The sequence below is a fragment of the Leptonotus elevatus genome, chromosome 15 (assembly GCF_054856555.1).
Source record: "Leptonotus elevatus isolate MCC_2025b chromosome 15, RoL_Lele_1.0, whole genome shotgun sequence".
Taxonomy (NCBI): Eukaryota; Metazoa; Chordata; class Actinopteri; order Syngnathiformes; family Syngnathidae; genus Leptonotus; species Leptonotus elevatus.
This window is the reverse complement of record NC_141253.1, coordinates 11,745,071-11,770,448: the sequence shown is the minus strand read 5'-3', so window position 1 is coordinate 11,770,448 and position 25,378 is coordinate 11,745,071. Positions and strand designations below refer to the sequence as shown.

The 25,378-nt window shown below is 45.2% G+C and overlaps 1 protein-coding gene across 1 annotated transcript; it reads left to right on the top strand.

Moving 5' to 3' along the window:
• The first annotated feature begins 4,212 nt into the window (after window positions 1-4,212).
• On the top strand, window positions 4,213-24,307 carry smad7 (SMAD family member 7). Its single transcript, XM_086096929.1, has 4 exons — window positions 4,213-5,367; window positions 6,235-6,288; window positions 11,019-11,090; window positions 23,432-24,307. The coding sequence occupies exons 1-4, from the start codon at window positions 4,899-4,901 to the stop codon at window positions 23,968-23,970; spliced, it is 1,134 nt and encodes a 377-aa protein (XP_085953055.1). The 5' UTR covers window positions 4,213-4,898; the 3' UTR covers window positions 23,971-24,307.
• The last annotated feature ends 1,071 nt before the right edge of the window (window positions 24,308-25,378 follow it).

Sequence of the window (25,378 nt, the reverse complement as noted above, 5' to 3'; positions counted from 1 at the left end):
CATGTTTGGATTTTTTTTTCCGCCATGGGAAATTATAAAGACAAAAATGAGAGCCGCTGCTGCAGACATTTAGTCGTATTATTACAAAAAAATAGTAGTATTACTGTATTAAAATAACTAGCAATTTTCAATAACCAGTTCGAGTACTCAACTCTTGAGTAGTCACTAATACTGATGCTGTATTGATACTACTAGTACTTTTGATACATAATGTTTTTAACCAAAGAAATTACAAATAATTTTAAAGACTTTCAGCTGTACATGTACAAAAAAATAAACATCGCTTAACACAAAAATGCTATAAATCATTACCAAAATTCACAAGCTCTACTCATGTCCACGTCAAACTAAAAACATCAAACAATTGCCACAGTATTTTAGATTTTATAGGAATTAAACCTTTTTCTCGCCATACAGTCGTGCTCATAAGTTCACTTACCCCTATGGTATGTAAACTTATGAGCGCAGCTGTATATATATTCCAAAATAGCATTTTTCCTTAAATTTACGTGACATTAATGACAATTTTCTGTTCTTGTCATTTCTAGTTCCTGATTGTTAACTGGCCCCAGGCCATCACGAGTACCGATTCCATGAAATGAGGTCAAAAATCAGGCTGATTATTGGTACTCGCTAACCAACAATAACCAAGTAATCATTTTACATGAAAGAAGTTAGCTTTATGGGACTTAAGTGTCTCTTAAAACATACAGTCAACATGTCAAATAAAAGAATATACTGTAAATATTGTATACATGAACAATATAAGAGTGATATTACTAGAAAAAAATGATGTGGAAAATGTTACAACTGTAGTAGTATATATATATATATATATATATATATATATTACAAGAAACAGAAGATTTTATGAGAGTAAAGTCTTTTTTTGCACTGGTGAAGCTGCAGTAGTGTTAAAGTGGCTTAGTAAACCCAAAGATGTGCTAATGTCTCACAAGACAGATGTTATTGTTCCCATTTTTTGTTGCCATCCCTATATTACATGGGGGGGGGGGGTAATAGTATTAAGAGAACCAAGTCGAGGTGCAATCGATCAATTGGCTGGTATCAAGATTTCCTTAATTTTGGGAGATTTCGTCACCCAAGCTCATCTCCCTCCTCAGAGGGGTCTGTAAAAGTCAGAAAGGAAGAAAATATACAGTCAGCTAGGGAGGTAAAAAGGACACAATGGCTGCCACTTCCCCGAGAGAATTCCACGCCATTTAATGGATTTTTTTCCCCCCAGCACCTGAAGACGTTGCATGGTCAAGGACAATGCTAATGTTTCTCTCTCCGGAGTGGCCCGCTTCTCACCTGCTTTGCGGCTTCATTACAGGGAGCGGGGAGTGTGGGGGTGGGACTGAGCTGGCAGATGGCTGAATGGAGGTGCTTCCAAAGTGACATGGCCCTCCTTGTGCCGCCTCGCCGCCGGGGTCACCTTACCGACGGCTCCCGTTTCACGTGACGGCAGCAAGATGGATGAAGCCGCCGCTCGCTTGTTTTTTTTTTCTTTTCTTTTTTCCCCTCCCTCAAGGTGGATGCGAAGAGCTGGAGCTGCTAGGACAAAGTAGGACAGCGGAAAGTTAGCTCAAGTAGTTTGTGGCCTCTGTAACCGTGGAAACGTCGCAGGTATCGGATGGATCAGGTTTAATGAAAAGTACAATATGGGCGGGAACAAATAGTTTTATATTCATGAGAACAGTGGCATGCGACTTGTTGGCGTTCCAAGGTCTCAGGTGTGAATAGGGAGCAGGTGTGTTCAATAAAAGGTGATAGACTGGCCAAGCATGTCTCAAGACCTAAACGCTAGAAACGCTGGTAGATGCCACGGACTTCCGACTTCCGGGTTTTACACATCAGCGCCGTTTCGTCCATCTCTACTTCCAAAAATAAGAAGGATATCAAGACCTTAATTTTGTGTTCTCATTTTGGTGTTTTTAATGTTTTTTAGTTTAAAACTCCTGGCACCCCCCTTTCCTTTCCCCCCCTTTTCCTTTACTGCTATTGTGAGATTGTTGTGTACTGTGATGATGATTGTTTGCTTAATGTTTGCCATGTTTGGCTTTTGATTTCAATTTGTTAAATAAAGCCATTTAAAAAAAAAAAAAACATCAGCGCTGTTTCCGGCCATTGCTGGCTGCGTTCCAACACTCGCGCCCCCCAATCGCGCGCTCCCGGCTCATCGGCGGGAGAGCGTCTCGGCTATCTGAAATGCTTCGGACACTGAGACAGACACTACACACTCGCAGCCTCGCACCCGTCGACGGGAACGCACGGGCACAAAGGCAGAAGCGCAAGTACTTGGACGCGGTCCACATGTCGCAAACCAGAAACGGAAACAAAGTTGATGGGTGAAAACCCGGAAGTCGGAAGTCCATAGAATGTAGGTTCTTGACACTTTTAGCATTTTCACTCAGGGGTGTACTCACTTTTGTTGCCAGGGTTTTAACAATTAAAGGCTGCATTTTGTGTTATTTTTGATGGAGCAATACATTTACAGAAATGTGATCTGTCTGCGTATCAATTATGTACTGTATATTATATATTATGTATGCTATATGCTATAGCGTGTTGTTGTCTTGTAATAATAGACAGTCGCTTCCTGCATGACCACCATTCCCAGCGTACATAAAGAGGAAGGACAACATGGAGTCACTTCCACAGAGCTTTCCCCTAGTGACTGATTACTTCCAGACATGGTCCCCCAACCCTGTTCCGCTTCCTCCTGCTCGGCAATTTTAAACGGCGCCACTCCAGGAGCATGCGACAATGGGGATGAGCAATTGACTACAACCCCCCCCCACCATAAACACACACACAAACACATCATGACGATCATGAGCCCCCCCCCCAGTTTGCCCTGCAGCCATACCGACACATTAACATAGTGATGCCTGCATAACTCCTTGTGTCTACACATATACACTAATGCAAATTCAGCACACTGACTGTCTGGACTCTTCTCCACTAAGCTCAATTAGCGACCCGCTAATAACAACAAACTCAGCTAAAAGGAAATGTTTGCATTTATAGGAAAAGGTAATACTAACAAACATAACACATGATGTAAAGTTGTAGGATAATCCTTTTATTGTATAAAGAAGTTGTAATTTTAAGAGGAAAAGGGACACTTTTAGACCATAACAAGAGTGAGAAACTATTACCCAAATGTTGGGGAAATAATGGTTACCTTCATTAATATGAGAATCTAATAGAATTTTGTGAGAATAATTGCAATCTTAAGTGCACATGTTCTTTTTACATCGACTTTTTTTTTTTGTAACATTGCAATTTTTACCCATTTAAATTTACTCAGAATTTCTTATATTACATTTTCCCTTCATAAATGTATAACTTTTTTGTGAAATATTACAAATGTTTTATTGCAAATGTGTGATATTTTATCTTGTAAATGTTTTTTTCTACTTGAACTTGCAGCTTTTTTCTTGTAACATTTTCCCCCCGTCAACTATGTATATGAATGTTATAACAATTCTCATACCGTGAAAATGTTGGCATATAAAATCGCGGGGGGGGGGATTTCTTTGCATTTTTCACAATTTTGTAGCTTTTTTTCTTGTTAACAAAAATATCAATATTCTTTTAGAACAAATGTTCCTAATTGTAACATTTTATACCAGGCTTTAGGCATTAAACTATATATAAAATCCGATTTCCCCACTCATTGACGAGTACATAGCCAAGCTGCCACCAACTGAGCGTCATCTCCTTGTACCCATGACCGGAAGTGGATGTAGGAAGAAGGCAAGCGGTGTGTTCGAAGCGTCCAGCAGAGGGCAACCATGAGCAATTTAAACAGGGTGACGTTGACGTTGTGGACATTTGGGTTTCTTCTCCCTCGTCGTGATCTCTCAGGCACACATAAACCGCCTCCATTTTTGTGTTTGGTGCAGCCTGCCGAATAAATACCGGGGTGTATTCTGTTTTGTGTTGGGAAACTTTTCATTAACATCACAAAACTTCCGAAAGAAATGTCTTATCGTGATTTTAAATCACATCACTGTGCCAACGTCCACTTTTATTTGAGACACATCCATTTTATTAACTCAACGACGACACTTTTTGCCGCCTAAAAAAGCACGTCAATTTTTTTGGGGGGGGAGGAACGTTGATGTGCTCGTGCCCGCGGGTGCGTGCGCGCTCTGGTTGATAACGCGCGTTTGGTGTTTGCGCAACAACACAATCCCATTTCTTGTCAAGCGACAGGCTGTCTAGACGCCCATGTGACCGGGCGCGTCAATGCGCACTGTGGAGAGGACACACACGCGCACACGTACACACACACACACACACACACCCCCACACACACACACACACACACACACACACACACACACACACACACACACACGCACGCTCACTCACTTGTACCCCCGCCTGTAGGGAGCACACACACGTCTGCTTGCTTCTATGCCACGCACAGACTCGCCGTGTGCACGAAGAGAAAGGCTGCAGGATTCCACGCTGAAGGATATCACGGAGCTGGGGGGGAAACCCACCACGAGTCCGTTTTTTTTTTGGATTTTTAATCGTTTTGGATTAAAAACTCTTTCAGGCCCCTTCACTTCACGTCACGCTGCTTTGTTGTAGCGCGATCGAAGCCCCCTCGATGTTGTTAGCGAGGAGCCACTAAGCGAGCGGCGGCCCAGCGGAGCTGGCTCGAGCACCTGGCCGGAATCCGGGCTCCCCTCTCCGGCGTCGCGCTGCTTCAGCCCCGCCGCTCCGCTCCTCCGGCTCGCCGCCTCTCTGCCGCCGCCGCAGCAGCCGCCTTCCTCCTTCCCTCCTCCGCCGCCTCCACCGGACTCGTACCCGGCAATCTTCATGGTTTGCGGACACCATGCCCGTTGTTTAGCCGGGGAACCCTCATCTCGTCCCGCATGTTCAGGACCAAACGATCGGGGCTCGTCCGGCGACTGTGGCGGAGCCGCGCGCCCGTGGAGGGCGACGGGGAGGCGGACAGGGGGACGCATGGCCCCGGGGGCTGCTGCATGGGAAAAGCGGCCAAGGTGGCGGCCAAGTCCCACGGCGGGTCGGAGGCCGAATTGAAGGCGCTCACCCACTCCGTGCTCAAGAAGATTAAAGAGAAACAATTGGAGGTGCTTTTGCAGGCGGTAGAGTCCAAGGGGGGCGCCCGCAGCCCCTGCTTGCTGCTGCCGGGCAAAGTGGACGCCAAAGTGGGTCAAGTGTCTTACTCCCTCCCCATGCTGCTCTACAAGGTGTTCAGGTGGCCCGACCTCAGGCATTCCTCGGAGCTCAAGAGGCTGTCGTGCTGTGAATCTTACGGGAAAGTCAACCCGGAGCTCGTCTGTTGCAACCCGCACCACATGAGCCGCCTCTGTGAACTCGGTGAGAAGACGGACCTCTTGATTTAAAAAAAACATAACTAAAATAAACTATAATCTAATTTAAAAAATACATATGCTATACTTAATAAAATCGTATTTAAAAAAAAAAAACTGCCAATGCATGTTTTTATAAAATGATTCTAAAAACGTAAAAAACAACAACAGTATTTTATGCATTAAAATTATTCTGGTTGTATTTTATATATATTTTTTAAGTATTTTTGGTTCAATTGTTGTCACAGCACTCATTTAACTTTCCATTTAATTTTAGTTCAAGACTCTTTCAAAAAAAATTTCCATTGATGAAGATACATGTTTTTTCAAAAAGGGGGGAACATTATTTTTTTTACATACATTTTTTTTTTAAAAGGTTTTTGGATTGCGTTTGTATCATCGTGCTACTATAAAGTTTCGGTTTAAATGAATTTATCAAGGCACATGCATGTTTTCTCTGTGTTTATTCGAACCACTTATCCAAAAGTACACAGGGAAGTTTTCGTGCATGTGTGTATGTGTTGTGAGACAGGGGGAGAGAGAGAGAGGCCCCTATCTGAGTTTGTCCTAGACGCTGATAGTGGCCCTCCTGGCGCCAGGCGGCCCCCTTGTTTATCTGGCTGTCAGTGAAAGGCAATAGCCAGCCCTCAGGGCCTCACTCTCTTGCTCACAAAGTCCTCTGAGGGTGTGTTAAACCGATGGGAAATATATCATTATGTTAATCATCAGGTATGATAAGTGTTTTTGGTTTGATTTGTTTGTATGTGGTGGGCTTGATTTAAGAAAAAAAAAAGTCTTGCAGGCCCACGTGAGGTTTATCACCTGTGAGGTATTTTCTTACGCTTTTGCCTCTTTTTTTCCTCTCTCAATGCAGAGTCTCCTCCTCCTCCATATTCCCGCTATCCCATGGATTATCTTAAACCACCAGGTGAGCGCACACACATTCATTTTTACCCTTGGGTATGTCCCAGTCAAAATACTAAATGAGGATCAAAGTTATGTCTTCGTTTACATATATGCCACAGAATGCTATTCAAAAGACTGGCAATGTTGTAATGTGCATGCCAGGCCACTAGTTGGCGACGTGCAGCAACTGCTTGGTGCTTTTCATAACATTTTTGTCGTGTGTTCATTTGCTACATTAGTGGTGTAGCGAGGCAAGTGCTATTAACAATGAGTTTCAACATTGTTGCTTTTTGGGGAATTCATCAAGAGATATTTTATATTATGTATCATTTTCACTTTTAGACTTGTTTTCAAATTTTGGTATGACGCAACTTGTAATTTGGAGCAAATGTTGAGCTCTCAGGCTTAACACAAGCGATCAAAGCAACATTTTTTTGGTTTGTTTTCAGCATTAGACACAATTCCCATTTTTTAAGGTTTAGCGAATGAACAAAACGCCATAAAAAGTGTTATGATTTGATACCCATTTTCAAATTTTTGCATTAAGCAAGCGACCAAAACCAAATGTTTCTGTTTTTATACTATAACGCATGCCTGCACTTAAATCATGTTTCATTTTCAGAATTATGGCCGCTAATGACAGTGTTGACATTCTAAAGAAACGTCGCACCATCTAAAATTTGTGTGCAACCAAAACGACGCAATTTTCCCAATTTCGTACCAACTCATCCCAGTGTCTTATTAAATTTTAACATTGCACCCGCATTCAAGTTCACGTTAAGCGAGCGACCAAATTAGCAACTCATCTCATTTTTGCTCCAAACGGCGTCACCTAAACGCCCCCCCCCCCCCGACCCGTGACGCCACTTCTGTCTCGAACAGCTTCATAAGTGAGCGCATGTGTGTGCACATGCATGTCGGTGTGCACAGGAAGCAGCTCCGTTTTTGTCGGTGATTTATGGCAACAGTGCAGAGGCACCGAGGCTGGCTGTGCACTTCTAGCGTGGCTGGCGGCCAGCTGGCTCTCGCGTGTTTGTTTGCCAGTCCGTCTTCATGGAGCCGTGCGCACTTATTCACACTCAGTCATGTTAGCGAGACATGTCTCCGCCGTTGGATGCCTTTAATGTTAGCGCGTTGGCTGTTTTTAGCGTCTTTGGTTGTTTACCCCGCAGCAGCCGAGTCTTTGCTTGCTTGTTTGTTTGTTTGTTGGTTGGTTGGCCGCCGCGACAGCCAGAGCCAGACGATGGTTGTCACCTCGGTGCCAGAGAGGCGCAGCGGGTTATGTCATCGTGTTATGTTTCAAGTTTAGCGTGTCGCCTCAGAGCCACGCTTGGATTGTGCGTTTTATTGCTGCACTTTTTTTCTTTTTTTTGATGATGCACAACAACTTCACCTATTAAAATATTTTTTAGTTTTAGAAGACACGCCCAAGGTATGTTTTTAGCATCCTATCATTTCTGCCCCCTGATTTACAACTATAACAAACATACCCACCCAAACCCAAAGATAACAATCCTCTAGTTCAGGAAGATTTTAGAAGAGCATAATGATTCTGGCAGAAATCCGCCCAGTAACCAAGAGAGAAAATTGAAACTGTGTGCCGGCTCATTCCAAAACAAGCGTCACATCTTTTCCTACTTTAGAACTCAAATGATGTGCAATTCCTGCAAGGGTAGGAAACATCAAAGAAAGAGAATGCTGATTCTGACGGAAAACCAGCCCTTAATCAGGCAGCCGGAGCGCAAATAGAAAATTGAAAGAACGTAAAGCGTCATTTCAAAGTAGCACTGCCCTAGCTTGGAAATATGAATGGAAATGCTAATTTTAGTGATAACCGTCCGGTTACCGTGCTGAAAAGGGAAACTTGACATAATGCTACCAACGCAATCAGTTTTTGGACTACAAACTGTACACCAGCTCGGAAGTATTCACGAGAATGACGAGTCTGCGGCTCGAGGACGAAGAGAAAATCCAATCACGTTATTTCAAAGACACCGTTGCACATTTTCTTACTTTACAACTCCTCCACTGGCTATGCAAGGTCAATGATGATTCTGAGGCTGACTGTGTGGCTCGAGTGCAAAAAAAAAAAAAGAAAAAAAATCTAATCACTGTGTTTTTCAACTTTTGGGCTGAAAACAGTCCACGAGTTGGCAAGTGTTAAACGAATGATGGTTCTATTGGAAAAGCAACGAATAACGACGACATGGCATGTATGACGTTATTTCAACGCAACCGCGATCTCACTTCCTTCTTAAGGACTAAAAGCATTCCACTAGCCGAAGAAAAGAAAGTGATGACTCTAACGAGAACCGCGGCGTAACCATGCTGTTCGAGTGCAAGGAGAAAATCGAAACAATGTGCCTTTTCAAATCCAAAGCAATTGTTGCCTTTTCCCACTTTAGACCACAAATAGTCCACTATCTTCACAGTCCACTAGTTTAGTGAAGTACTCAAGAAAGAGAATGATAATTTGGATGAAAAACTGCCCAGTAACCCTTGCAGCTTGAATGGGAAGAGAAAACGGTAATTATAAGCAATTCTTCTCTTTTAAGCCCGTATCCAACTGAGGGGCGAATGTTTGCGAGTGTTGGTGACGATAGGTAATGCATGCTGTAGTCAGGCTTCATTCAAGGTTCGCCGGACATTCATCTAGAGTTTTGTGGATTTTTTCTTGACAAGAAAAACCTGTAATACTCTCGGTAAACGTCGAGCGAACATTGCAGACTTGAACGAACCCCGGCAAGAATTCAACATTCGCTAGCGTCGCAAACGTTCGCCCTTCAGTGGGATATGGGCTTTAGGGGTTACAAATTCCGGATGTATTAAAGAAAGTAAAACAAACATTTGTTTGCAGACCAATCAACAAACATCGTTGTGTCTAGCTCCGCCCCTCCGATACTGTACCGCTGCAGTTAAACTGCCGCTTGGGGTTATTATAGTGCACAGTGATGAGATGGGTCCATGTAGACGGGGTGGGGATGCGGTATGTGGGGGTCTTGTGCTTCTATCCCCGCATTTGCTGCTCATTTAAGGGTGGGTGTGTGTGTCAGTGGCGGAAAAGAAAGCTGGGGGTCCAGACAATGACCCCTGCCAGACGAGCAGCTGGCTTGGGGTCCGCCAGCCAAAAAGGGAGAAAGTGGCTTTCAGTGAGTGGAAACAATAGGAAGTCATTGCAGCTGCAGCTGTGGCTCCATAGTACAACCACTCCACTCCACCCCCCTCCAGCCTCCCCGCTCCACTCGCACCTGCCCCTGCTCTCCCTCCCCGTCTGATTATCAACCATTATTTATTCCGCGTTGCGCCAAAACCAAGCGTCAGCGCTGTCATTCATGCTAACAACCAGCATCCCACAGGCTGAAGTAAATAGGAAACGTCGTACAGGAATACAGGAAGTGATTATGTAACTGGAAAAAGACTCGGGAGTAGTGTGGGAGTGCCACTGGAGAACCAGGAAATTAGCAGCTAGCCTAGCCACTAAATCATCTGTCACACTTTTTTCCGCCGTTTGTCATGACCCAGCGGGTGCAGCTGCTATGGCCATCATGACCACGGGGGAGACTCTGAGACTCTGGAGGGATGTATTAATAGGACAATGGGACGTAGATGGTCCCGCCTCCTGCCACTAGCCCGGGGCATCTGTCAGTCATACCGTCGCGCAATGCATGAATGCTAACGTTATACATAAACAAGAAAATGGTTGAATCTAAGTTCGATTTTTGCTGTCATTACTTTAGTCCTTGTACTTGTGGACTTAGTACCAAGAAATGTACACGATGGGTCTAGTACTCAAAACTGTACTGTTTTAAGTACTAGAGTACTTGAAACTGTTTTACTCCTAATCAGAGGTGGCAAATCTAGGTCCAGAAAGTTAAAATCCTAACACAGTTTGGCTTTAGCCACAGGTGCTTAGCTCGTTTACCTGCCGGTTGAGTAGAAGCATCTGTGACTCAAGCCAAACTGTGGCAGGGTTTTGACTTTCTGGACTTGGATTTGCCTCCTCTGCCTCCTATAGACCTCGTACCCAGGAAGTTACATGTTGTACTCCTTGATCCTGTTACTGTCTTCTGACATATCCACCGGGTTGCGTAATAATGACACCTTGAGAGTTTGTCATTTAAAGAAGGCCATCCCATCCGCGAGTCGACTAAAATTGATGGTTCTCACGAGCAGGAAGTGGAGGTCACTCGTATCATGGTTGCTTATCCACCACAGTATTGGAATGACTGCGCTGGCATTAGTCCGTATGAAAACAGCCCTGATGTAAATCGGCACCTTGTTTCAGCTCTGGTGGGATATAATCCTCACAGTGTTTACCCCCACGGCCTCCAACTCCCTTCCTCAATCCTGCGGTCAGCTGTGAACTGTTGCCCTGGCGACCAGGGCCAAGCCGCTGGCAGCCAATGAAAGTGCGGGCAAAGCCGGCTGGCCAAGAGGGGCTGTTTGCCCGCGCCGCTCGTTAGCGCGACCGCCGCGGTAGCGAGCCTGGCCAGTAAAACCTCTGTCCCCAAATACGCGCACTATGACGCTTTTTGATTGTCTGTCCGGCGATCGAACCGCAAGAATATTCTTTCCTTTGAACGCATTGGTTACCGATTTTCCCGAAGCAGTGGATTATGGGAGATTATCATGACTCCAGTTATTTGTCAGCGTCTTCATTGGGCATTGATTTCAGCTTGGTGATTGACGGCCCTGCAGCTGCTTCTTTGCCGTCTCCCCCTCAGTAACTCCAAGTCTCTGTCTCCGCTTCAGATTCTCCGGACTCAGGACCCTCATCCAGTGAGACCGGGGGAACAACCTACTCGGCCCCTGTGGGGCTTTCAGGTAAATATCTTTATTGTGCCCTCCATGAGTGTGTGTTTTCCCACTGTAAGTTAAGCAGAAGACGATAGACGGTGGTGTTTGGAACAGACTCTGGGTTCTGTTCATGTGCAAACCCGAAGCCAGCAAGAGACACAGGCGCTTTTCTCTTTTTTTCCAGGCCCTAGATCGGGGCTTCCTCGGCTATCCTTTCCCATAATCCTCTTTGGCCGCCCTCCCAAGTCGGCGCCGCGTCCGCGGGCAGAGAGAGTTGTTCTCTCTGGGCCCTCAGATGGTTCTCATTACCGGGCCCTTTTAAAGCCTGTTTTATGTCAGTTGGTGTTTGCTGCCCATACACCACCCCCACCCCCAACTGAAGAACCACCACCTCCCTCGGCCCGCCTTTGGCAGAGGCAGATTACCAGAATCCTCCCTTCTCATTCTTGACATTAAAATTGTCCTTGCATGTATTAGCGTGACAGATTTTACCAAGGTACTGGGGGGCGCCCCCCTGCTACTTATTGCTGCCGCTTGTTCATGAACGGGGTGTGCCCTCCTCCCCTGGTTTCCTTCCTGGCAGCAAGCAGCAGTGTGAATGGGTCTCCTCAGCAAAGATGGCAAAAAAAGCGGTGCCCTCATGGTTTTCCCTGGCAAGCCCGCGCCCCTCCTCCCAGTTCCTCTCAACTCCCCTGCGCCCTCCCTCTGGGGCCCTGACAAAAGAAACATGGCTCTCCCAGAAGGCCTGCCGGTGACCTTCCAGTTCCCTCAATCGCCCCCTTTTTATGTTCCCCTCCAGACGGAGGAAGAGGGGAGGCGGTGTAGCAATGTAAGGTTGTTTTTTTTCTTTAAGAGTGGGTGTGCCTCCAAGTTGAATATTTAAGTGCTCGTTGACTGTGGCGCATAACCCACAAACTTCCCGGCGAGAAGGAGTTAATTGTGCCGCCGCGACAGTGACAAGCGCAAATGCAAAGTGGGCTGCCTGCCAGGCTAGTGGCTCCGTAGCGGCCTCTCGCCGCCTCGCGTCATCCACTTGGAACACGGCACAGAACAGGGAGGGACAGTTGGGGAAGAAAGGGGGGGGGGAGGCAGTTGATTGAGAGGGTTTCAGTTGACCACAGAAACTGATGAGAGGGATCACCAAGAGTTTTGTGAATGGAGTGAGGCAGGGACTTCAGTACCTCCGCCAAGGAGGTTTTCGCCGCAGATTGTTACACAAAAAAAACGACTTAACCAATTCCCTTCGAGAATAGTGGGGTCGAACCCACTTTATTGTCATCCAGCTGCATACAGTATAATAGTTTCAGGATGGTTTTATGTAGCATTTTCTTTGCGTGAATCCTCCACAAAATGTTTGTTTGCTAGTAAAATTGTGACAAAAACACCGTTTCCCCTAAGGGAGCAGGGTAGGACCCATTTTATTTGAGTACAGATGCACTTAATAGTTTCTAGGAGTAGCATCATTACCTTAGCATTTTCACAACATGAATCCCGCATTGTTTTTTTGTAAAGCAGAATTGCTAACAACTACCAATTCCCATAGTGTAGGAGAGTAGCATCCACTTTGTTTTAGTGCAAATGCATGAAATCTTTTCAGACCTGTTTGTGCGCATTGCTAACTTTGGTAGTGTAACATTTTCCCAACATGAATGAGAACCTACTATATTTTAGTACAGATAATATTATACCGTAGTTTCAGAATGGTTTGTTTACATTGCTAGCATGGCTAGCACAGCATTTGTAGACATTAAATTCTACCTGATAAATTGTTGGTTCGTCAGTCATCCAGAGATTTTCACTATTCGTGGGCCAGCAGGTTCCCTATCTCCCTCGAATAGTGGGGGCCCACGGTACAAATGAGTAAGTTTAGTTCATTTACAGCAAAGTTTTGTTTAGCTTTGTTAGCATAGCATTTCCCGACTATTTAATTACTGAATTATGCATGACAAAATGACTTAACTGATTCACATAGTGTAGACAGTAAGAACTCACGATACCTTTCCAAGCTAACTCTTTGTTAGCATAGAAATTTCCAAGCAAGCAAAACTACTGATCCCGATACCGGTACACTTTAGTTGCTGGTTTTGTTTGCATAACATCTTACCAACTGTTCTCTTCCGCCTCGTTTGTCAGTTTGCATGTTTGAGCAAGAACTTGACTGATTCTAACCAAACTTTGTAGCTTCAAGGGATCCACCAACACAATGCGTTAGTACTAAAGTTTTTATTATTCTATTTGCTAGCTTCATTAGCATAGCATAGCATTTCCCCTTATTTCTCAGAGCATAACACACCAGTCCCAATGACACAAGCGGGACTGGGGCCACCGGAAAATCAATGTCGGCGTCTAATCTGATCCAAATTAGGATTGACTGGCCTTCCTTGGCGGAGGTCTGTGCTGGATTTAGCACACCCCCACACGTGGTTCCTGTGCACAAAGCCCGCGCCCACGTCTGCTTCTGTTTTTAACGAGAATTGATGAGAGGACTGTTGAAATTTTGGCAACGAGCCCAAATACCCGGCGTGACGCAGGCGTGGGCTGCTGCGTATGCGGTGTGTTGTCTGAAATGCGTTTATTTGGGGAAGAGAGTCTTCAACTGGACTTTTTTTTTTTTTTTTTTTTTGTGTATGCTCTTGGATCCAGGCGGTGTTGTTGTGTGGACCCTGCTTACTTCTTATCAGCGTGTCAGTGGCATGCCTCCTGGTGCCACCCGGGACTGTCTGTGATCCATTCAGGCTGCGATGTCTCACACACACATACGCGCTCAGGGATAGAATGACCGGTGCAAGCCCTGGCACGCTGCCCACTGTCACACAGGCGCTTCCTCCCGCCACGGTTTTAAATTTAGCCACACTTTTCTTTTTTCTTTTTTATTCCCGTCAGCTCACTCGGCAACCCGTCTGTGGAAAATGTAGGAATTTATTTTAACTTATTTTTTTACATATAATTGAGTTCATATATTTTTGTCCATAATCACTATGCGTTGTTACTAATCATTTTTATCGTGTTTTTTTTTTTTATTATGTAAGAGGCTAACTTCCTTTTGCACTTGCTTTTTGTCCCAATACTTTTGTCCAGTGTATCCCTTGTCACATGTAGAATGACGCCGGCACTTTTAAAAATTCCTTCCTGCTCTCCACATCCCCGTCACAACGTCAATTAGTCAGGGGCTCAATCCGCTGGAGGTGCGAGCTCCATCATCATCGTCTCCGGTGAGGGGCATTAAATTTAGTCCAGGCTCATTAAATCAAACCTGCTGTCGTGACGACTGACCTATTTTTTTTTATATTCCTTAATGACGGGAAGTGAACTGTCACCCTCATAACCCAGTAGATATTTTTTTTTTTTTTTTTTTTACATCCGGAAACTTACTTCCAGCTCGAGCGCTGAACAGAGCGCCCTCAGTGTTCCTCAGTGTTCCAGCTCCTGCGCTCCCTGTCATTCCCGCCTTGTTTGGGTTAGCGGCGAGAGGAAAGGGCCGCGCAGGATATGACCTCATGTCTTTGAGCCGGCAGGGAGAAGGACTCGCATAATTATTTTTTTTTTAAAGTACACATGCAGGAGAGGCCGAAAGAAAGAAGAACAACAGAATCTTTTTGTCAGCGTGACTCACCAAAGCTCAGTTCAGCGAGCATCAAACAATTTATTGCGGGATTTTACTCTCCATTACTTATTTTCAAGAAGCAGTGGAAGTCAGGAAATTAGTCAGTCATAAAAGCCCAACATGAGCATACAAGTCGTCAAATGTGGTGTCACAATAGTTTCGCCCAGCGTCCTACACTGATTTTTTATTTTAGACGCAAAACACAACGTCCAAATTTTGCCCAGTGTCACTAATACATGTTGTGACTTATCAAAGTTAATATAGACTGTTGAGTTGTTCTCTTTCTTTTTACAGTGGTTACATTTTTTTTTTTAGGCCGGCTAACCCGTTAGCTAGTCTTCATCTTCAGTGACTTGCTCCAAGCTGTGGCCATCGCCAGCTGTACAGTACGTTCTTGCTAGCAATCGCTAACGCTATACAAAATTAGCTAGCTAGCTATATAAAATTAGCTACCTTGTGTCAGCGACACGATGGTAAGGGATACGATGAGGTCTGAATGTGAGCAAATACAAGTCGGTGTTAGATTTTGGAGATTCCCCCCCCAGTCCCAATGCCCCGTGTTTCCTTCAAAGAGGCAAGATGGCGTCTTTTGGGCGGAGGCCTTATGTGCCGTCCTCTGTAATTTTCGACGGCGTGCGCGAGCGAAGATGCCGACCGGGGGCCTTTCTCCCGAGTCGGGCCGCGGCCGGCGTCTCTCATTACTCCCCCACTTCCTCTCTTTGCGAGGCCGCCAAAGCCGCCTCTTGGCAAGGGGCGACTCCATTTTGGTTTTTGGCCGTCCTCCGTTTTCTCCACCCTGTGTCATTACGCCGCGCAAATCGAAAAAACAGTGAGGTTAGGAGGAGGAGGAGGAGGAAGGGGAACGGAATGTGGGCCCCGAGCCGTGGGCCTTTTACTGAATCTTCTCCCATTTTGAGGCGCTTATGGTTACCTTTAAGATGGGGAGAGCGGAGATTTTTTGGATGGGAGCCCAGAACACGTTGAACATTGTTACTGTGGAAGCGCATTCTGACAAGACGTGGGGTACGGAAGCGGAAATATGTACCCACGCGTTCCCGCACACGTGTCCGATTCCTGCGAGGCGCTCTCCCGTCCGTCTCCACCCCGCAGCCCATTCATCCGCTTATGCAGCCCACTGAACCGGGCAGAGGTCACTTTTTTTTATGGCCACGAGGCACCAGATTGTGTAATGACAACAGTCTATTGCGTAATCACGCACGCATAAAAGGTGTTTATGAAAAACACAACAAAAGGCCAGACTTGCTCTGCTGGTTGTCATTTTTTCCCACGCCGCCCGAACGCCACAGGGGAGCAAGCGGACGTGTGTTCAAGTGTCCAACTTGACCGATTACGTCATCGTTGCTTTTCTTGACTTCTTGACTTTATGAAAGAAACATTACAGTGTTTTAAAAAAGGGCATTTGAGGGGTTGTTCTTGGAGTTTTTAAGCTTTTTGCTTTTGTTTTTAATTTGCCTCTTCTTGTACTTTCACTTGTTTTCATTTTTGTGATATCTTTCTTGTCTTGCCACAAAATATTACTTTTTGTGAACAAATACAACCCTTTTAACTTGGTTTTCTCACAATGCTACTCCTTTTTGTAAACAAATTCTGACAATTCTTAACTTTTCAGATACTTTTTTGTAGACAAAGTACAACTTTTTAAACAAAGTATGCCTTTTTCTTTTCCTGCCATTTTTCATAAATCATTTTCTTATTGCTAGTGCACATCTATATTATAAATCATACATTGTATTGCATAACGGAACACACACATATAGACACACCAAACACACACACACTGTCTAAAGCGTCTCTGCGGGTTGTCTGCATTTTTTTCCACCACGGCGCCTGAACGCCACAGTGAACAAAGTGGGCGTGTCCTGTTGTCCACTTGTGTGGGTCAGCATGGTATATAATCTTCTCGGGAGTCCGTGATGACATCATCAGTGCTCGCCTGGCACCCAGTGACGTGGTGTTTATTTATCCTGTCGCCCTGGGAAATCTGGGCATCGGGGATGATGATGATGATGATGATGATGATGATGGTGTGTGTGTGTGGTCAGTGTGATGAAGTGTTGCAATAACAATAAAGTCAGTCAGCATGAGGAGGTAGGAGAGGCGTTCCATGGGAACAGAATGTTCTTCTGAGGACGATGATAATGTTTCTTCTTCATGTCTTGTGGCGGTCCAGACGTGGAGATCATGTGATTATGTCAGCCAAACATTCCACTCCTTATCTCCCACCCCGGATGCTTCTGGGAAGAAATAGCATGTCTGCGAGTCGTTGTCCAAGATGAGCAGATAGTGAAAGTGGGCCACTCCCATGCCAGGCTTTTCCTGCCATCAGGGCTCAAATGCACTTTTCACGCAATTGGTGGATTTCTTTCTTTCTTTCTTTTTTTAATAATAAATATTTACTTAACATTGTTATTATATTTATATAGATTTTATAAATTTTTTAGAACAAATGCCAAATTTGGCCTTTTCATGCAACAACTTTTTTTCCCGTAATATATATATAGATTTTTGATTTAACAGCACACCAGTGTTGTTCTATACCTCTCATTGTGATGATGTCACACTAATTGCAAACTCACTCCGCTTCACCAGCTAATGTTAAAAATGTTGAAATAGCCTCTTAAGGTAGTTTTTCAAACATCAAGGGGATCAAAATATAACCTTGGGGTACTCCACTCCATAGACAAACCATTGACTTTACCATTTTTCTGGAGAAAAAAAAGCTGATTTTTTCCCCCCAACTTGGCGAGCGATCGCCTCGCGCTGTTGTTAGTTTTGCATCGATTTGTTTCACCTGCCACCGTCGCTGTCGTGAATTCCAGGCATTTACATTTGTGCGTGTGAGACAAGTGAGACGTCTGCCTCAGAACAGAACAAAAGGAATGCTCCGCAACGTGACCTTTGAACTTCTGGAATAGACCCCAGTCACCGCCTCACCCCCCTCCACCCTGCTAGCTCGGGAGAGGGTGTTGACTTAGAAAATAAGGCGCCGCCGCCAAGAGTCCATTTCCTTCACGTCTTCCCCATTCCTGCGTTCAGCCGCTGTGTGTGTGTGCGTGTGTGTGTGCGTGGAGACAGACTGAGGTAATGATTAACCTTTTTAGACTGCGAGGACCCAGTCAGCCGAAAACCGCCACCCCCTCCTCCCGCTTTTGTCCAATTGTCTCGGCTAGCTTAGCAGTGATGCTAATAAAGCTCCCCATCGAGTTAATCCTTGTTTTGCAAACATTTTTAGGTTATTAATGAACACGTCTGTTTTTATTAGACCATACTGCCGTCGTCCGCTTTAAATGACGATTTGATAGCGCTAAAATGGCTAACCTGCGCCCTCCCGCCGGCTGCCATTTTGTATCAAGAGCACAAAATGATCGGTTATCATCTGCATCGTCAGGATGTGTGACGCACGCACAATCTGCTGCTTTAGCAACGTGCTAACGGCGTTTGCGGTCTTCACGTCCTCGTCGTCCTGCCAAGTTTTTGACGTTAGCAGATGGCGCTATGTTGAAGAAAATACATACGTGCAAATACAGTAATGCTGTCTACCTTTGTCAGCCTTTTCTTGTAACTTAAGAGCGTATTTTGTAACATTACTACTTTTTGTGAACAAAATATGACCTTTTTAGAACTCAATGACTTATTATGTAACTGCTTTTTGTGAATAGAATAAGGCTTTTCTTGTAACTTTAGAACTGTTTTTCTCATTACTATTTGTGAGAATTTGAATTTCTTCTTGTAACTGATTTTGTCTGTTACAACTTTTTGTGACCAAAGTGACCTATTTTTATATATATATAATATATTAAAGTTTGTGAACAAAATATTACTTTATTCTTCTATATTTTCAGAACAAAATATGACAACTCTTTGACTTTACAATTTTCTTGTAAATTACTATTTGTGAACAAAAACAAATGATATATGGCATCTTATCCAACCCATACTTATTATCAATTATTATTATTATTACATATGCCTACAGTAGTGCGTGTAAGTGCTGCTTTTCTGTATTCCTGCCTTTGTTCTGCCTAGCAACAAGTGACCTGAAAAAACAAATACTGCTGGTGACCAAGATTTATAGACGCTCTATTATGAATTACATAGACAATTTGTTTGTTTTAGGGCCTCGGATGTGAACTAAAGCTGCTAAATGTTCGCTACTCAGCCTCATTTTCCACGTCTTTCGGAGAAAGTTGTTCCGCCCCACCCCACTTCCGTTGTATCCAAGGCTGTGGGCCAGAATGACGCAGGCGGCCGACAGTCGCAAAAGACTGGGCCGACAGATGGCCTCGAGACTGCCGGCTAGCCAGATTATCCTCGGAGAGGACAAGCGCTGAGAGCAGGTGGAGCGGCCGGTCGACACAGACAGACGGACTAATGCCTGAACGGGCAGACATCCAGACAGATGTACATACGGAAGACGTGCCCCGCCAGGCCCGCCAAGGGCGGGAGGTGCAGGCAGACAGCACCTATGGCGGGCGCCGCAAATAGCATCAGACTGTAAGGCGAGGAGACGAGGCCGTCCAAAATCCGGCAACAAGAGTTATCTCTCCTTGTGTGCGTGCGTGTGTGTCTGTGCGTGTGTTGCGTATGAAGTTGTAACCCGTGTGCTGTCAGGACAAGCTGTGAACAAGTTCCTGACGAGCACTCATATCGCTTTCGCCCTGTTATTAAATGCCCCTGAGGCTCCGGCTACCTGTGCCCGCCTTCCCTCGCCAAAAATGTTGTTTGCCCTGCCACTATAGTCATATTACTACGTTTGTGACGTTTTTCTAGTAATATTTCTACATTTTGGGCTACTTTACTCTATTATTGGTGTTTTCTGGGGGGGGGGGGGCAGTTTTGTTACAATATTGCTACATTTTCGGAACAAAATGTCCTAACCTTTGACTTTTAGCATTATCTGAACAGCGTGTTTTTCTTGCCCTATTACGTAACATACTATTTGATTACAAAATCTAACTTGTATTCTTTTTAAATATGACTTGTAACTTTTCAACTTTTTCTCATTGTAGTGGTAGCGCCAACCTATTGGCTAAAGGAAATACATGTGTTGATCTGATATATTTTTGCGTTAACCAGATCTACTCATAAGACTGTTTCGGCATTCATGATGTTGAAATGCTGTTGCCGTGGCGACACACTTATTGCCAAGAAACATGATTCTGATTTTGATGGTCTAACCATTACACATCAAGCTTGGCAAAAATAACCAACATTTTATTAGTTTAATGTGCAGTAGCGCCCCCTAGAAAGTTTTAACGAAGAAGCCGAAGATCTATGAAAATGTTCGCCGCTTTTTTCTTGTCATGTTACAAATACATCAAAATATGACTTGAAACTTTACAACTTTTTTTTCTGAAGTTACGACACTTGCATTAATACTTTTGCTGAGCATGCCTTTTGTAACTTTTCATAACATTGCAACTTTTTCTGAACAAAATACGACTTGCTAAAAATGCCTTTGCTCACGATGTGGGCTACCTGCGGCAAAAAAATTTGTTTGTGTGGTAAACCGTTTTCAATTTTTTAAAATCTCGTTTTGCTAGTTGACATGTTCCGCCCCTATGTTCTTCTTATCTTCAATCTTTGTGGCATTTAATGCGCCTTCCTGCCTGAGGCTCCGGCAAGGGGGGGCGGGGTCCAGCGGGCCCGGCTGGTGTCGTCATGAATAGCGGGGTGTTTTCTGACACGCTCAGACAGGCAGCCCAGCTCTAATGACCTCTGACGCCAGGGCCCGTCTCTCGGAGCAATAACAAACAGACACACTCTCCAGGTCTATCCCCCCCCCCCCCCCACACCGTGCTCCCCCTCCAGACAGATACACACACAGCCCCCCAGCCCCCCCCCTCCCATTGCAGGTGAGTGCCACCACCAGGCCGTCAGCAGGGTCAGAGACGTTTTCCATGTCTTATCTGGAAGATAAATTACCCCCCCCCCCCCCCCCTGGTTTAGTCTAAGATAGATAGTTGGGTACTTAGGCGTCCCACCCTCCCCCTGCGCCCCACGAGGATGGATTTACGATAAACTCCCCCCTAGGCCCGGCTCTGACCAACTTCAAAGAACACAGCTCTGCTTGTTTTATGGAAGGCTTTCAGCCGCCACCTACCCCCCCCCCCCAACCACCACCACCTCTTGCCTAGATGTCCCTCCCCCGTCTCCCTGATTCCGTCTGCCGGTGTTGTCTAATGAAGGCTAATGACAGGCCGCGACGAGGCTCGCTTGGACCGCCACAGATCCTGCCGCATTAGCGTCGCAGTTTGTCTGCGGCGGGACCTTCCAAATTACTGCTTACATGAGGGGCTAGCGCGAGATGAAACGGAAGAAGGGGGAGTGTGGGGCTCGGAGATGGGGTGGGAGGGCTCCTTTTGCTTTCGGAAGTAAACACATGTCCGATATAGGACGCCGCAATTAGTCAAGGACGCAAAAGTTGCAGTCCAACTCTTTGACACCCGCCCCCGTACCCTCGCCCTCCACTTCCTCGCGCCTCACTGGCTCCCACCTTTTGAGGGGTTGAGGGGGGGGGGGGGGGGTCGCTGGGAGCCACATTGCTGCGGAATAGAGATATGAGGAGGGAGGGGGCTGGAAATTGGAGCGTGGCCAATGCTACACTTCTTTTTTACGCTCGGTGAAACTTTAGACTGGCTAGGCCTCGCCGCTCGCCTTCGGCATTCTGCTCGCACCGCACGTGTGCTCCCCCCAACCAACGAGGCCGGAGGCGGGAATGTTTATGGGAACGTTACTCAACTCGACAACGCTACACCCCCCCCCCCCTCTTTTGCGGGATGATTTCCTGCAGCACGCGGCGGGATGATTGCGGGGACGTCAGCTTGTTGTTGGCCCGCGCCGCTAACGAAAACACGGCAAGCCAGACAGAAGATAAGCGCTTTAATGCCTCGACAAATAATGTCGTGCATGTGGACACTTGCCCGCCAACGTCTCCCGGTTGGCGCTTTTGGCCTCCAGGAATTCCAACGTGGCTGCTTGCCACGTGGCAGAAAGTAGGGCGGAGAGCGCCGTTATGCGGTTTAATCAAGGAATTTGGTGAACTTTGTTTCCTTTTAAAGAAATGTGGTCATCCTCGGGTCTTCCCTGGTTGAGGCACTGTATACATGAGATGCTTTTTTTAAGCTAGTCTTAAGAAAACGTTTGCAGTTTCTTTTGTGCCTGAAAACGAGCCTGCTGCAGCTATCTAGCTGTCTGTCCAAATTGTCATAGCTAGCATCCCTTGGGCATGTCGTCAAGTAGGCCAACCGAAGCTCGTCTTCACGGAGAACATTGTCCGGCTATTTTCAGTGTCACATAGCAAATTGGTTTACTTTTGTAATCGAGTCTGAGGTGTTTCTGGTTGGTTGTCGCGTAGTGATAATGCTGTTGCTAACGAACTCGGGTGGCGTGCTCATGGGTTGTTGGAGATCGAAGAAAAGTTGTACTACAGAGTTGTTGTGGTTGCTCGTGCTTGAGAACTGCTTACGATGTTGGGATGCACCAACCCTAATTTCTGTGGTCTGGGGTTTTAGTGCCTTGTTCAAGGGCACTATTTCTAGCAACTAGTCCTGATTTCTGTCACGTTGACACTCTGGTCTTAAAACCCAAGTCCTTACAAACCGAACTTTTGCCTACAAGAGTGATCTTAGTGTCGTGATGTTACTATCGCTAACAAACAGAGGTCAAATAATTTTGAGCGTCCGTCATTGGGCAATCGTCAACAGTCAGAACAACCTTCCGTCATCGGCAATCCGTCATTTGTCATTGCTCGGCAAAATGATCGTCCGTCAATGTTTCTATCATTCGAAGTGAGCATCCATCAGTGCTCCGTCATTCGTCATTTGTCAATCCATCATCACAATGGGATGACTTTATTGATGGATTGGCGGTTACATTGATTGACGAAAAAAAACTTCCAGCAATGCTTATTAGTTCATAAATTTTTCGAAGTTTCCCGTCAAGCGGCAATTGTCAACAAAATGGGTGTGACAGTTTGACAGACCTTCCGTCAATATTGATGGAATGCCCACCTCTGGTGACAAATTACAGTGTCTTGTTTGTTGGGCAAATCGGTGATCAACAACAGAGTTAGGGCAAATGATGCTAGCAACTAGACAAATGGTTGATGTAAGCGCCGACAATGAGAGACCTCCGAGTTGGGGTGTCACCTGCGTTGGAAATGTACACTGCACCGCACTGTCACCTGTTGTCTATTCCCATCTGTAATAGGTTGAGTGTGGAGTGCAGTACAATGAATGCTTTGAATGTAACACGTGGGGTTCCACGAGTTAAGTGAACTCTTTCCAGGAACCAACCCCAAATACTGTGGGTCTGAGTCTCTGGTCCAAAGACCAGTTTTTCCTGATTGTCGCAGTAATACAAAGCATAGAATTGGGTGCCAGTCTTTGTAGGCGGGGTTGCGCAAGAGTCCCCGAGGAGTCCGGAATATAGTCTCCATCAGCCAACCCTTGTTTCTCCAGTCCAAAGACCAACGGACTGATTGAGCTCCTGGATTTCAACAGACAACAGTTATTCTGTAAGACAAACAAAAAATACTGGTTGTAGTTGCTGTAGGGGTTTGTGCAGCCACTCCAGACAAGCGTCCTCTCACCATCAACTATCCCTTGTTCAAGCGGTCCAAAAACCCAAACCAACCAACCTCGACTTTACAAACTGAGCTTCAATTGTCTGTGATGTACAAGTTTTTTGAATTTATGTTCACCTTTTAAACCTTGTGTTCCTTTTTCTGTTCCCTATATAGATTCCCTGGCAATGCAGGAGTCGGGGGAGCGGTCCCACTGGTGCGTGGTGGCCTACTGGGAGGAGAAGACCCGCGTAGGGCGCCTCTACTCGGTCCAGGAGTCCTCCCTGGACATCTTCTATGATCTACCTCAGGGCAACGGCTTCTGCCTGGGCCAGCTCTGCTCGGACAACAAGTCGCAGCTGGTGCAGATGGTGCGCGCCAAGATCGGCTACGGCATCCAGCTGACGCGCGAGCCCGACGGCGTGTGGGTGTACAACCGGAGCTGCTACCCCATCTTCATCAAGTCGGCCACACTGGACAACCCGGACTCGCGCACGCTGCTGGTGCACAAGGTGTTCCCGGGGTTCTCCATCAAGGCGTTTGACTATGACAAGGCCAGCAGCCTGCGGAGGCCCAACGACCACGAGTTCACGCAGCAGCCGCGCACGGGCTTCACGGTGCAGATCAGCTTCGTGAAGGGTTGGGGACAGTGCTACACGCGACAGTTCATCAGCAGCTGCCCCTGCTGGCTGGAGGTCATCTTCAACACCCGATAGCGGTGGCCTCCCCCTGCCCTCCTTCCTCCTCGGATGCTAACCCCCCACCCGCGTCCTCCTTTTTGGTTCCAGAGGTTCAAAACAGAAAGTTATCGCAGAAGAAGAAACACGTGACCTTCTTCACGAAAAGTGACTCAAGAGTTAACGAAAAAGAAAGAAGCGAGAAATGTATTTTATGTTATATATAAATATATTATTAATTGTAAATACGAAGACGTTTTATATGCATCATTATTTATGTATTGTGCAATGTGTTGATGAGAAAAAAAGAAAAGATGCACTTTGCTTAATATAAATGCAAAACAAAGAAATGCCAAAATAAAAAAAAACAAATATCTCCTGCTTCCTGTCATGACTGGGAACCCAGGTAACATGTTTTTGTTTTTCCTGTACTAGAATAGAGTGTAATTGCACATCCACTACAGTAGATGGCAGTGGTGCTCTCCTTCTCAAGAGTGCACAAGGATTATTTGCTAGTCCCCAGAGGTGCACAATTTTATAGACAAATGATACTATTTATTAGAGATGATTGACACTTTTTTTCAGACCAATACTAGAAGAAATACTAAATTCTTGAGTTGTCCCCAATACAACACCAAGTACCGATACCACTAGTACTTTTGATACATAAACCAATAAAAGATCATTTTAAAGACTCATCTCAATACTGTATAGCATTTTTTCTTAAAATTGTATGAAACCGAAAAAATCTTTTTTCCATTTGTTCATAAAATAAATATTCTGTATAGAACACACAATAAAATGAATTTAAATGAATAAACAAATAATCCAGTCGCCAGAGAATGTCACAATCAATATATATATATATATGGTTGTAAAACGTATTTCTGCCGATACTGGAGTAATATTTGAGAAGCACCGACTGATTTAGAATGAGTTTATTACATTTTATTGTGAGAGATGTAAAGATATGCAGTTTTATTACTTAAGAAAAATACAACCGTCTTCTTGCAATATTGCATAGCATTGCTATGTACTTTATTTTCATTACTTTTTGGGGGATGTAATAGTCTCTGATTTGGCCTTCATTTCTTCAAGACGATGAATTCCAGTCTAAAGAAATGTTCACCATTATTTTTTATTTATTTTTATCTTAATTGACAAAACATATTGCCATTTTCTCAAAACACAACTACTGTTGTGCCACTTTATTAAATTTTTTAACTGCCTTTTCATAACTTTACAGCTTTGTTCTTGTAATTCCACTCCTTTTGTTCTTTTCCAGACCGCAAACTAGTTGAGATTGACTCACCGGCGCATTTCATTTTGACTCAATAACTTCCAACACATAAGAATCCATAATTCCTTTTTAACGAGTCTCCTTGGTCGGATTTATTTTTGGTAAAGGTGTCCTTGATGACATCACGGGCAGGAAGTAGTGACGCAC